The sequence below is a fragment of the Gymnoscopelus braueri genome, assembly GCF_963280865.1.
Source record: "Gymnoscopelus braueri genome assembly, chromosome: 16".
In the NCBI taxonomy this organism is placed as follows: domain Eukaryota; kingdom Metazoa; phylum Chordata; class Actinopteri; order Myctophiformes; family Myctophidae; genus Gymnoscopelus; species Gymnoscopelus braueri.
In genome coordinates this window covers 38,095,242-38,109,315 of record NC_137616.1, presented here as the reverse complement: position 1 = coordinate 38,109,315, position 14,074 = coordinate 38,095,242, and the positions used below count along the sequence as shown (strand labels likewise).

Genomic DNA, 14,074 nt, shown 5'->3' with positions numbered 1-14,074 from the left:
AGGCTGACAGCTCCAACCGCCTATTGATCATTGTCACACTCACGAGAAACCGTACGACTTGAGTTAAGAGTTATATTGAGTTAAATTCCGCAGTACGACGGTGTCGCTTGACACAAGGAAAAGGGGTAACTTGTAGTTCTGTTCTTTGTGGCAACAAGCGACTCTCGTGCGTTGTTCTTCATGCGCGCTCATCATGATGACTCATCATGCGGCATTTCCCCCCCTCAGTCAAAGTCAACGGTTTTGTGTTACAAAAGGTGTCTTTTAATGCTGAAAAAGCTGCGGCAGAAAAACGAAAGGAGAAAGAGAAAGGAAGGAAGTCATGCTAAAACCAACAGGTTTGGTTCTTTTGTGTAACCAAAATGACGTTTGCGTTTCAAGGCATAAAGTGTCTGAGAAGTGCTGGTGCATCATGCAAGCTAGGTGAAAAATAAACAAGCTTGGGTGCAGCAAAGCCTTGAGTTATGATATTTGTCTTTGGTAACCTAATATTTATTTAGTTTCAGTCAGTGGCTAATTTCCCTTACTGACAACTTACTATTACAGTAACACCATGGTTTATCATAGCTGTAGCAGTGTTTTGTTATTTAATTTACCACCTTCTACTAAATGTTTTGATGGCCACACCAACATAAAAATGGTTATGATGATGATGATGGTGGCGGTGGTGGTTGTGAAGAAGCTATTGTTGGTAGGCCTAGGATTGTAGCTATATTAAATAGGCTAGCGTATTATAGGCCACTATATAATTTATAAGTAGGCCTACTAGCCCAGGCTACATGGCATTATTTTACATGCAGTGTGCTGCTGTAAGGGTTTCCATAATTTGCTATTTATAGACAGTAAACGACAATCATAAAATCACTACAGAAATGTAATTGTATTTTATTGTCTTATAATTGTCTTATAGCCTATTTCCATAGACACTGGAGCGGCTACAGTAGACCCAGTTCCATCATCTACACTGATGTAAGATGCTGCTGGTAGTTTTTAGACTGTTTCCATCTCTTTTGTTGTTGTTGTAGTTGTTTAGGGCCCACTTACAGCATCTGAGAAGTTCTTCTCTGATGCTCAATCTTATTTTGTTGTTGTTGTTGTTGTTGTTTACATAGAGGGCCCACTTAGACTTTTTTTTTTTACCAAGGGCTGACCCCTGTACCTGTGTGGATCAGAATTTTGAGTCAAAATGAAATCTTAAAGCGGGGGAAAAAATGTACATCCCCTATCTTCTGTGTTTAGAAATAAAGGCTACTTTAAATTTAAATTATGGATATACCATTTTCTTTCTCAATAATGAAAAATCATGTTAACATTGATTGCCTAGATCGAGTTAATTCGTTTTTCAAATCCATCGCTTGCGTGCCGCAATTCTGAAGAACGAGTTAACTCGTTCTTTGGAATTTTCATTGTTTAATCTGTGATCGCGCTGTTCTGTTTATTTTTCATCATAGGTTTCGTTTTCCACTTACTTCACACACACCGGGATCCGGTTTCATGACGCAGATTCCGTTTCCGGTTCTCATTTTATTCCCCGGTCATTTTCGGCCAGAATAGGGAAAAACACGGTTTTTCACACGGTATAAAAAACGAACGGAGGGCTCCACTTCTACTTTCTTTAGTCCGGGTGAGGAACAGTGATCGTCGTCGTGTATCACATCGTACTTAAGGCCGATCAGCGATTGTTGAAAACGTCATTTCCGGTTATGACGTATTGACTGTTTGAGCCTGTTTAGGGGGGGGGCGAGCGAGTCAGCGAGGTGATCAAGGTGTCTATTTTCTGCTCTCTGCTGGTAGAACTGTCATATGTGTTTAAAACCGCAGTCAGACAATTTATTTGAATTAAAAATTACAAAATAAAAAAATAAAAAAACACGCAAATTGCTGGCACAGGGGTGAGTACACTATGAATAAACTCTGGCAGTCAATGTGTTAATATCAAACTACTAGAAATATATATATATATGTATATGTATATGTATATGTATATGTATATGTATATGTATATGTATATGACATATACATATATATATATATATATATACATACCATATATACACACACACACGCTGTATATACGGGGGATCCCACATTCCTTAGACTAACAAGGGGGAAAAACCTGCCCTCTCCCTGGTGCAGAGAGACAGAACAGGTAAGGCCTTGTGTAGGTGCCGCGACTGCACTCAAGCTCACATCGTTACAGGGCTGAACCCAAACATTCGGGAGTCTTGCTTCGCACTCCATATTTCCCCCTTATAGAAACATGTATCACGCCTGTGGAGGCTGGGCCGTTCTGGGCCTTTCCTCTCACGTATGAGTTTTAAAGAATGGTACACACTTTCAAGAACGTCTGCCTAAAAGTCTCCAAATGTGTTCATCTCCTGTCTGATGTTACATACCAAAGCAAACCCTAGTTGCTCTCTGGTTGTAAGATTCCTGGCTACGGATAAGATAAATCAGATAATGTTACATGAATGACATATATAACAGAATATAAAGTGGATGGCCAAAACGGGAGAAAAATGCATATTTGGGTGAACATTAGATACACTGGACAGAAACGTAGCTGTGTGAGGTAAGTATACGAGTCAGGGATATAACACTGGTGTTCTGTTTCATTATGGGGGAATGGCTTCCAAGATAGACCAATTTTCAAAGTGTTAGGTAGTTACTTCCTCTCCAAGGACTTATATCGGATCACTGTAATTCACCCAGCGTGATGCAATTGAAATGGATGAAGGGCTGCAGGCTCTTGTAAAGTGTGAAAATAGCACAGCAAAGCATTAAAAGTCTCATAGGCTAATGCAACTGGCATTAAGCTACTCAGTAATTATGGTGTATTAAAAATCAGGGATACAGACCACGTCAAAGTTTGTAGAAGTATTATAATTATTGGAATACAGTTTGTGAAAGTGACTTTAATTTGACTAAAAAGGCGCTGTTCGGTTTAACATTAGTTTTTGTTTGAATTAAGCAACAGGCATAGATTGTTCACATTAACACATGAAGAGAGAGCTACTGAAAAACACAGATCACATTTAGAGATTATTATCACTTTGAAAAGATAGTTCTTGCATGGGTGGGTATGATCTGGCAAATCAAACTTTACAGTAAGGTACATGGTAGCAATTGGCATCCCCATTGTAACATTGTGATTCGCCAGCAAGCATGCGGATAATAGCTTCTGTACATAAATAATAGCTACACAACAGTGCCTTGGGGTGTATTTACTTTGTACTCTCTGTTTGCTGTTGCAGTCCTCGTGTTACAGGGGAGCACGTAATCTCACCCTGTTGTAAGTCCTCTCTTTATGCTCTCCCACAATAACTTCAATAACTCCTCCATGCTTTGTTTGGCATGATGAGACACGGAGAACGAATATGAATCAATGGCTGGGAGTCGGTGGCTGAGTGATCTGGAGATGACAACAAAGCACGTCAGACATCAGTCTAGGGGTGAAAACATCTCACTACTGCCTGGGGAACACAACATTCCCTGTTCTTTATGCTTCTGGAGCGCTTGTTAGACACCAATTAATTATGGTCCTGGATGTATTATGGTGGTGTTTTCATTCTAATCAGTCGATCTTTCAGTATTCAGTAGTCAGACAGTTAGTTTCTCAACAGGTACACCAGCTGTTCTTCCCCACCCTTTTATATATAATGATGAAAGGTGGAATAGATGAGAGGTGCAAAATGTAAAAAAGAAAACCAGGGTAAATGTCCTTTTTAAAGACATTTCCTAATCATAGACATGCAAGCATTCACACCAAAAACACACGCATGCACACACACAAACAAACAAACACACCCTCCGCAACTTTCACAACATTTATAGCAAGCAACGTTTCGTGCCACTGCAGTCACAGGTTACAGTGTTCCCATTCCACACACGTTTAAGTTTTAATAACTGCCTCAGGCCACATTTCAGGCCACAATCAACCGCACCATTCACTGCCATAGACAACTGAGAATACAGACAAATTAATCTATCTCTTGTCACATGAACAGTCTACACCTCCCTGATTACCTCCAGCCTTGAAATGGAGTAATATAAACCACTGGCACTAATAGGTTCTAATACGCTGGTGCCTCCACCACCATAGACATCCCAAACAATCACACACACACACACAGACACAATTTTGCTCCATCAGTGAGCCTGCTGGGATTGAATAACATGTTTGCCTCAGAGGTACAATTAAGCAGTGCTAAATGGGGTTCCTTTGAGCTTGGAGTTAAGGAGGAGAGTCTTCCCCGCACAGTAGCAGCCAGTGAACCCCCCAACCCCCCGAAACGCTGACTTCTTTTTTCGTTGGTCAAATTACCTATTGATGATGACTGGGCTTCATGTCTCTCCTTATGCCGGGGGAGCAGGGTTGGGTTGGGAAAGGAGAGGAGAGGGGAGGGAAGGAGGATTTGTCTGGTTGGCTTTTTAAGATGTCTCCTTGCGTCTCCGAGACGCAGGCCTGTGGTTAGATCTGAAGGCAGCGCTTATGCAACAGAAGCCGCCTTTCTCAAGTACATATAGGGTTTCCCTGCAAATTATTGGGAGATTTTCTTTTTGGTGGTGGGGGTGGGGAACTTTTCCGCCCCCGAGTCTTCTGATATTTGCCCACGTCGTCCAGCTTTCTTTTGATGATCTCAGTGTTCGTCTGTGTAAGCTTGTTTTCTTTTTCAGATTTGTTTTTATATTTTTCTTGCATGCACAACTTCACTAAATGATAATTGCTCCCATGACTTAATTGTCTACATGTAATTAAGTTTGTAATATAGTAAATAGGCACTAAAGTGTTCCCCGGAGAGGCATGGTGGTTGGGTGGGTGCCACACATGTTGAAGATTATTCCGCCCTCTCTCCATCTGCCAGTGTGAGAAGTTATAAAAAATGTATTCGAGGCAATTAAATCCAAATTGCTTGATGTAAATGCCAAGACAAATTTTAATGAGGCCTTTTCTCAATAGGAGTGTTTGCCCTCTCTCTTTCCCTCCATCTCTCTCTCTCTCCACCTCTCTCTCCATCTCTCTCTCTCCAACTCTCTCTCCACCTCTCTCTCCATCTCTCTCTCTCTCTCTCTCTCTCTCTCTCTCTCTCTGTCTCAAGTCTGCTTGATTTATCACTGGGAATTTACACTCAGGCCTAAATTAAAAATGTCCCTCAAAACACAGACCGCGGGAATTGGAGTGAGCTGCTTTGTAAGCAGCACAACAATATTTTCTAACTGGCGATCTCCTTGCTGGGAAACAAGGTACACAAAAAAACAAGAAGCACTCCAAAACCGAAAACAAAAATCACAAAGCATGACCTGACCTTAAGTTAAACCATCTTTTTATTGTAATAGGGGAAAAAAATATATAAAATGTGGAGAAACAACAATGAACTGAATTAAATTCAGCCCGTGTAATTCAAGCGGCACAGATAAAACTTTGCACGTTCGGGTGGCTTTCTTAAGGCTTAAATCGGACTTTGTATTCAAATCCAATTCAATTTAATAAAACTTAATCAAACGTAACTCTGTAAATCTCTCGGCCAATCTCAATACCTCCACTGACCAAAAGGAAAATATAAAAGTTGAGGTTGCCAAGGTTAGCGGATCGCTAAGTTCTACAGTATCTCAAAATATAAACAGAAGAGAAATTACAGAGGTCTTATAAAATTTTCAGAATACGGACGTTCGTAAAGGGCTCAACAGAATGTGTTTAATTGCCTTCACAGACCTTACAGCCAGATCTTCGTCAACCGAGACAGCCCCAATTCCTAACATGGATTCATCAGTGATTATCATGATGCCAATCAACAACTCATTGATCATTCGTCACCTCGTCTCTCAGGCACAATCTCCCATCCTGAGCATTGCCACACATCTGCCTCTATAGTACCTCTCTTCCTCTGCCTTGTACTACAGCATGCTTTCAATTTCCTGCGGCACCGGTCCTCTCCGTGTTCTCCCGCGGTCCGACCCCGAGAGACGCACCGAGAGGTCAGAGGTTAACGTGGTAATAGGCGGTGGTGATTGGTAGAAGTAGCTCTCCCTCCCCTTGGCTTTCAGAGCGCATTAGGCGGCCGCGCTTCTGTAGAGCCGGGGAGGCGAGTCGAGTGCAGCTGTGTGTCTGACCACGGAGCAGTTTCCCCACGACTTCTTAAAAACATCTTTTAAACATTTGATTTGGACAGAGGAGCGGAGGATATGGGCCGGAGTGCGAGGGGAATCTATTAAATTGAGCGCCTCTCTCTGTCTGTCTGTCTGTCTGTCTGTCTGTCTGTCTGTCTGTCTGTCTGTCTGTCTGTCTGTCTGTCTGTCTGTCTGTCTGTCTGTCTGTCTGTCTGTCTGTCTGTCTGTCTGTCTGTCTGTCTGTCTGTCTGTCTGTCTGTCTGTCTGTCTGTCTGTCTGTCTGTCTGTCTGTCTGTCTGTCTGTCTGTCTGTCTGTCTGTCTGTCTGTCTCACACTCACACTCACACTCACACTCACACGCACACGCACGCGCACGCGCACGCGCACGCACACACACACACACACACACACACACACACACACACACACACACACACACACACACACACACACACACACACACACACGCACACACACGCACAACACTCTCTCTCTCTCTTTCTATGTCTCTCTCTCGAAGAATGAAGGAACCAAAATGTTTCTATATGAATTTAGAAAAAGTCTGTCTGGTAAATGTAGAGCAGCATTAATTCTTGTTGTGATTCAGTGTATGGATTATCAAATTAGCCAGTGTAAATAAGTTGTCACAATAGAATATACAGACGCAAAACTGGGACTATATATACAGTACAGTATGCACAGTGTGTGTGTGTATATATATATATATATATATATATATATATATATATATATATATATATATATATATATATATATATATATATATATATATATATATATATATATATATATGTATATATGTGTGTATTCACTTGGTGTGCCAAATAGTAGCAGGACCTTGAATGTGGGCTCTGTGAAATATGTGGCAAAAGCTTAAAGTGATGCAAATGTATAGTGTAAATCAATGGAATAATAATAATAATAACAATAATAATAAATTCTTATATGAGTGAAATATGTGTTGGTGTTCTAGGAAAGCTTTATCCAAAAATGATTGCAATGATTTAAAACAAACTCATTCAAAATATAATTTCTGTGCCACCCGTAGTTCATATGTCATCAATATATGCACACATTTCAAGGCTATAGATAATATGTATCTGTTTGTGAGTTGTGAATATCAAACTTTAGTTTTTTTTACTTTTCCAATAATTTGCAAAGACTATTTTAGTATAATTTTAGTATAAAAGTGTTAAAACTCTATGACTTTGACTGAAAAGACAAAACTCCTCTTACACATACTGTGACTTCTCGTTTCTTGAACAAGGAACCTTAACTGTGTACATTTCTTATTTTATTGATGATAAATGTTCTTAGAGGTTTCTAAATAGGGTAGAAATTCTAAGACATCGATGCTTAAAAACGGCCTGTATGGATGGACAAGTTCAACAAGTTCAGTTAGACCTTCTGTGGGCTGACTAATCAATACTCCCGGCCTACGCATGCAGACCCAACACAGACACCCAACACAAGCTCTTGGGGCCAAACAACCCTCTAATCCCACATCTTGTTTCAATGCTCAACTGTAAACTGTGTTGTACAGCGACTGTTTACGTTTGTCAGAAATATCACCCGTGCTTTTGTTTTCGGTTCCGCAATGGCATCGCTTTGTAAATGCAGGGCTGTGTTGCACAACATGTCATCTACACCCTTCTCAGAAATATTTATAAACAATACGCAGAGTAAATACTGGGATCTCTAAATGCGGAGAGAGCTTTTTTTCCCCCCTTCTAGATTTGAGCACCACAAAACCCTTGATGATACTGTATAGTTGGGTCGTTCTCGCACCACAAACCCTTTTGTTGATAACTAGGGTCTTCAATAACCTTAGCTGATCCCCTCCACTCCGCTGGACCCAAACCCTCCAAAAACCCTCGATATGCCTCCAAAATCCTCAACCCCTGGACCCCCGAACCTTCAACGCCCAAACCTCAGGACCATACGTGAAGCGGTGTCCGCGACTCGAGCCCTCAGCCCCGCCACCTGACACAATAACCCCAGGACAGCAATCAGTCAAGCAGGCTGTACTCACCCCAGAAGAAGTTCTGTTGACATGGTGTCACTGTGCTGAAAAGGCTGTTTGATGCCATAGTTGCTTCTGGTTGCAGTGGCGAACCCAACTTTCGTTCCTCTGTGGTTTCCGTGACCCTTGACACGTCCTAAACCAAGAGCACGCAGCATGTCATGGAGATGCTTTTGGAGGAAAAAAAAAGGCAGAAAAAAAAAGGCAAAACCCATCCACAAGAAATGCTTTTTCGTATCAACTATTTGGAAGACCACAAGTAACAACCAGGTCTGGTTTTATAAGGAAAAAAAAAAACTATGAAGAGGCAAATATCGCGTCTGCGGATGGATCAGATGGTGTCGGACTTGGCGAGTGTGGTTGGAGCGTACTTACTCGCTTAGCGCCGTCCTTGTGACTGGTGCCGGCCCGCGACGATTAACCATTTACACTCCGGGGTCGCCCTCAAAACACCAAACCTCCGAGCCGCACGTCTGTGGTTCTGTGGTTGTTTGGGAGGCGAGCGGAGCCCTCACACAACCCAACAGGCACCAGCTTTAAAACTCGTCTCTTTCCTGCCCTCCATGTGCTGTCACTGGAGAGCCCTGGTCACATGGCCCACCACGTCATCACACAGCAACACAACAGTCGAGTGGGACAGCCTACCGTTGTGGCTTACTTCCCTCTTCTTCTCTCTCCTCTGTTTTTCCTCTCCCCTCCTTCTTCCCCTCTTTTCTCTCCACTCTTCTCCTCTCCTCTCCTCTCCACTCCACTCCTCTTCTCTTCTGGCTCCCTCCTTCTCTCTCTTGCCTCTACGCGTGGTGCAGCAGCTCTTCCAGCCTCTCTGGGGTGGGGTGGGGTGGGGAGGGGGGGTATGAGGCTCCCATGAGTCAGGAGCCTTCAGAGGGGGGCCGGCGTGACAACCCTCCCTCAGCCTCCTCAGCATATGGGGAGCAGCGATCTCTCTGCCTCTCTACCTCCCTTCACTCTTTCATTCCCCCCTTCTCACTTACTTACTCCCTCTCTCTCCCTCTCTCTCTCTCTCTCTCTGTCTGTCAGAGCTGCCGCTCTCTCTCTCTCTCGCTCTTCCTTTAAGCTGGATGGTGCTCTGAGCTGGGAGAGCTTGGTAAGATTTGAGGGTGTGAGCGAGGAGCGAATAGCTGGCGCAGTCTGTGTGACTGTGCGCCGTGAGTAAGCGCACGCACGTGTGTATGTGTGTGTTTGTGTGCGTGTGCGTGAGAAAGAGACAGAGGGAGTTTGTGTGTGTGCGTGCAGGCTTGTAGCCGAGAGAGAGAGAGAGAGAGAGAGAGAGAGAGAGAGAGAGAGAGAGAGAAAGCGAGGGAGGGAGAGAGAGAAGTGAAACACGGTATGGGTAAGTGTGCGTTTGAATGTGTGAAAGAGAGAGAGAGAGAGAGAGAGAGGGCTGGCAAGAAGCTCAAACTTTGCTTATTTACAGAATAGTTGAGTGTGTGTGAGACTGTCAGTTTCTCCTCCGAATTCATTCTTCTTTTTCACTCATTAACGTCTTGAACCTGATGTGTTAAAGGCTGAGTTTTATACTTGGTTGCGCATCGTGTTGCGCACCGGAAATAGCAAATCACCAAGCTCACAACACGTCGCAGTATGATGTGTTGTGAGCTTGTAGATCAGCTGTGTTGGTGTTCAAATCAGGCTTTACCGTGTCTTATGTTACTGTGTACTTATACTATATTTCTGTGGTTTAATGCGTGTGTGTGTGTGTGTGTGTGTGTGTGTGTGTGTGTGTGTGTGTGTGTGTGTGTGTGTGTGTGTGTGTGTGAGAGAGAGAGAGAGTAAAGGAGAGAAAGATAACGTGTTTCTGCGTATGCATATGTGTGTGTGTGTGTGTGTGTGTGTGTGTGTGTGTGTGTGTGTGTGTGTGTGTGTGTGTGTGTGTGTGTGTGTGTGTGTGTGTGTGCGCGTGTGTTGTCTGAGGGGGATGAGTTGGCTGCATTCTAATTGGCTCTCACAGAAGCGACAGACGGGGGCGATTCCTGTAAGAGGTTGTAAATCATGGCCACCTGTCTCCCTTCTGAAAGAGATGCCTTCTGACACACACACACACACACACACACACACACACACACACACACACAAATTGCATAATTGGTCTCACAGCCAGCATCTCTATTCTGTACAAATAGCGCACGACAATCACCTAAGATGAATAATGTTACACACACCCCTGCACATGCGTGCGCACGCACACACACACACACACACACACACACACACACACACACACACACACACACACACACACACACACACACACACACACACACACACACACACACACACACACACACACACACACACACACACACACACACTCACTTACTTACCTGGCGGCATTGCATCGCCTGTCTTTGATCAGTGATCACAGGCGTTGGTTAAAAACAGATCAAATATGCAGACAGGGTAAAGGAATGTGTGGTATGTACCTGGGCATTCTGTGTAAGAGGCATTCAGTTCACCGCTCTGCATTACAGCCAGCAGGCAGAATTAAGTAGAACATCCACCCTTAACAACTCCAGCAGGTACATTGTAAAATCCAGAGTGTTCAACCACATGAACGCTATAGCATCCCTATTCTGCAGGGGCGAACATTCGGCGAAGGTATTTAGCGTAGACTAGAGCGAGAACAGGAAAGCCTAGACTAGAGGCCTGGGGGACTCCGGTCAATGAGTGCATAGGGTTTAAGTGGTTTGACTGATTGACTTTTTTATTGACAAAAATGCATAATTCATTAACATCGTCGCTGTCGGGCAGAAACTTACCTCCATATTCAAACATTTTGTGTTTTTTTCCATAAATTCACGACCTACCTCATCATACTACATCGTCACACAAAAGTAGCAGATCCGCAAGCTCGAAGTGCAGATCTTTTGCGAAGTTCTGAGCTTGTAGATCTGCAACTTTTGCTATTTAAAAAAAAATCCTGAACAGTTTTAGACATATGAGGTTTATACATATCTGTCAAAAGGATAAAAATCTTGAGAGCAAATTTTCAATCAAATGGACCTGTAAGGGTGAGGTATACATTTGTGCACTCTCAGAGTTACAAATGGATGAATTACTGTAACACTAAGGATTTTACTGTGCAGTGGAAATGTACCACTTAATAAATGATGCTTTGCATTAATTTAGTAGTGTATTTATGCATGTACAGATTGCTCACTTGTAGTCTCTCACAAGTCAGTTGTTACAGTTACAACCTCGTTAGTTAGTTCCTTTTACACATGAATGAATGAAACATTTGATTGAAACACATGAATAGAAAATGCTATAAGATTGAAATTACAGTCTAATATAATAATAATAATAATAATAATAATAATAATAATAATACGCTAAGTTACTATGTAAAATTGTGTAATCAAATTCCTTATAATGTGTAACTAGGCCAATGGAGTGTCTCTGATTCTAAGCTTCTACAAAATTCACACATTAGATTGGAAGCTTCTACAAAATTCACACATTAGATTGGAAGCTTGAAAGAACTGTTGATGCAGTAAAATTGTTACATTGTAGACAATATAATTACACTATTCAAACCAGGACACAAACAAAGTATCATCGCTGTCGGGCAGACACCAGCTCCACCATCTCAATTTTTCATCTTTTTGATTTTGTTTCATAAATCAGAGCTATTGAACAGCCTTTACATCTGTGTGTGGGTTTTACAAAATATTGAACCAATGAAAAGTATTAAAAAGCGCTATTGACAAAACCTCCTAGCTCCATTGGATCCTCAAAACTGTCAGTCAAACCACCTAACTCCAACTTTGGAGATAGGTAGTTTGTCCCCCATTGATTAGAATGACTAAGTCAAAACTCTATCTCCACATTAATGGTCAAAAACCTCCTAACTCCACTTGAGCTGTATTTTGGTAAAGTGATGATAATATAAGGATACATTCAAGTATCCGACAATGTATGAAGTCACTGTACCAACTTTAACGAGGCAGTATTGTGTTGTTGTTTTTTTCATTTCCTGAAAAGTTTATATTTTGAACATAGTTGGTTCTTGCCCGACAGCAGAGATATAATAGCCAAGTTGGGCCAGATTAAATCAACGTGACATTAAATCAAAGCAAAGTTAATTGTTTAGCTTGACCCCGAAAATCCTGCTATGTCTTGCATACCCCTGGGGATACGACCTCATTAGAGATCATGAAAACATTTGTCTGTGCAATTAAGCCACACCGCAAACCAAATGAAAAGATTACATTTGATTTTGATGTTATCACAGTAAACAGTGTCTTCAATTGAAGCCAAACATGTTTGTTTCTAGCCACTCATGGGGAGCTGAATATTATTTCTTTGCATGAAGCAAATCTCTGTCCCTTTATATAATTTTAGCAAGAAAAAAAAAATGCTGGAAATAAAAAAACACGCTCGAATATAAAATATAAACAATCCCCCGCAAAAAAAAATCCTCGGCACAACGGCAATTCCACAAGTATTTGCCACCTACCTTATTTTTGTGCCGCAAAACATTTTCCTTGGCCCTGCGCTTTGTAAATATTTGCTGTCTAAAACAAGAACATGTCTCTAGACCCGTGGTGCATGTTACAGAATCCTTAGGGACGGACTATTTCAAATGCTGCCATTGGCACTTTGTAAACACACCAAATATGATAGAACGTATGCAGTATCTGTTTCCAATCCCAGATTTAATGGACTGTGTCACCCGGACCGGTTCGCTTTACACTCAAATGTACTCAGAGCTTCTCCTCAATAATTGTACTCTACCTAGAAGAAATACCTAGAAAAGAAATTGCTTAAGAACAAACAAGCTTGGCATTAAATCAGGATTACTGGCTATTACACACTTTCTCCTTGGGTGTAATATATTTTGAAATTTGTGTATAAACACTGTGTATAATTCAAGTTAATTGAATTAAGTTTAAGAAATGAAGTTAATTGCATCCCTTAAAAATATATATTTTTTTACAGTATATAATCAAGATTAAAAAAGAAGGGTGCCACATACATTTTTTAGAGAATTAATATATTCTCTTGTGCACTTGATGTGTAGCCTTTGAATTACAATGGTGTGAACTGAAGTTGATACACTGTAAAATGTGTACATTTAACTCTGAGAGGCTACAAATGTAACCAAATGGACCCACGCAAGGGTCCATTTGCTCACATTTGTGCATTCTCTGAGTTAAAAATGGATAAATAAACACAGCAGATTTCTACTGTGTAGAGGCTTGAGTGTCGTTGCAAGTTCTGATGCAAGTTTACACTGCGATGGGAAGGGAATATAATTGGCACACTTCGATTGAATCTGAAGCGTGTTATTGAGACAGATGCCAAACATGGCACAAATGTCAAACATAACTTATATGGCATGAAACACAACTTCTTGTGTGGCTTCAACTGTGATAAACAATCTCCATGATGAAAATCAGCACCGGAGCGAAGGCTCAGGTATCGCTAGTATTACACTACCCCAACCCCACCTCCGTCCCTGCGAACTGTGAGAATGTTATGAAAACTTAACACACCGTCACTTCTGATAAAACGACATGAGTTTGGTCAAAGTCAGGCTAAATCACCCAAAGCCCAGGTCAGCAGTTCCTCTACTTAAATGTAACCATAACTAACCCTCGCCGTAACCTCAAAACTTCACCACAACTGTTGTTTCCTGCCGACGTTTAACTAAACTAACCGTAACTCTAGCCCTAACCTTAGCGACACAGTGAGTGCATAATTTAAGGTAACTTGTCGGAGGCACCTCCAACTTTATTCCTCATTTTACTGCAGACCATTTCACGTGTGGAACCTTGTGCGGGTTTGGAGGGGATCTCCTTTTTGTTGGATAGGCACATTTCTTTGCGCTATATGTGCTATTATTTTCAGGGACAGACACCACTGTGCGACGAAGTATAACTTAGGCCTAAGCCTTACACT

At 41.8% G+C, this 14,074-nt stretch overlaps 1 protein-coding gene across 1 annotated transcript in view; it reads right to left on the bottom strand.

The window, feature by feature from the left end:
• Window positions 1-9,201, bottom strand: part of runx2b (RUNX family transcription factor 2b) — a 61,248-nt gene extending 52,047 nt beyond the window's left edge. Inside the window, 2 exon segments of the mRNA XM_080452522.1 lie at window positions 8,162-8,288; window positions 8,528-9,201. Coding sequence (XP_080308648.1) covers window positions 8,162-8,219 — 58 coding nt within the window. The 5' untranslated portion in view covers window positions 8,220-8,288; window positions 8,528-9,201.
• Window positions 9,202-14,074: the final 4,873 nt, after the last annotated feature.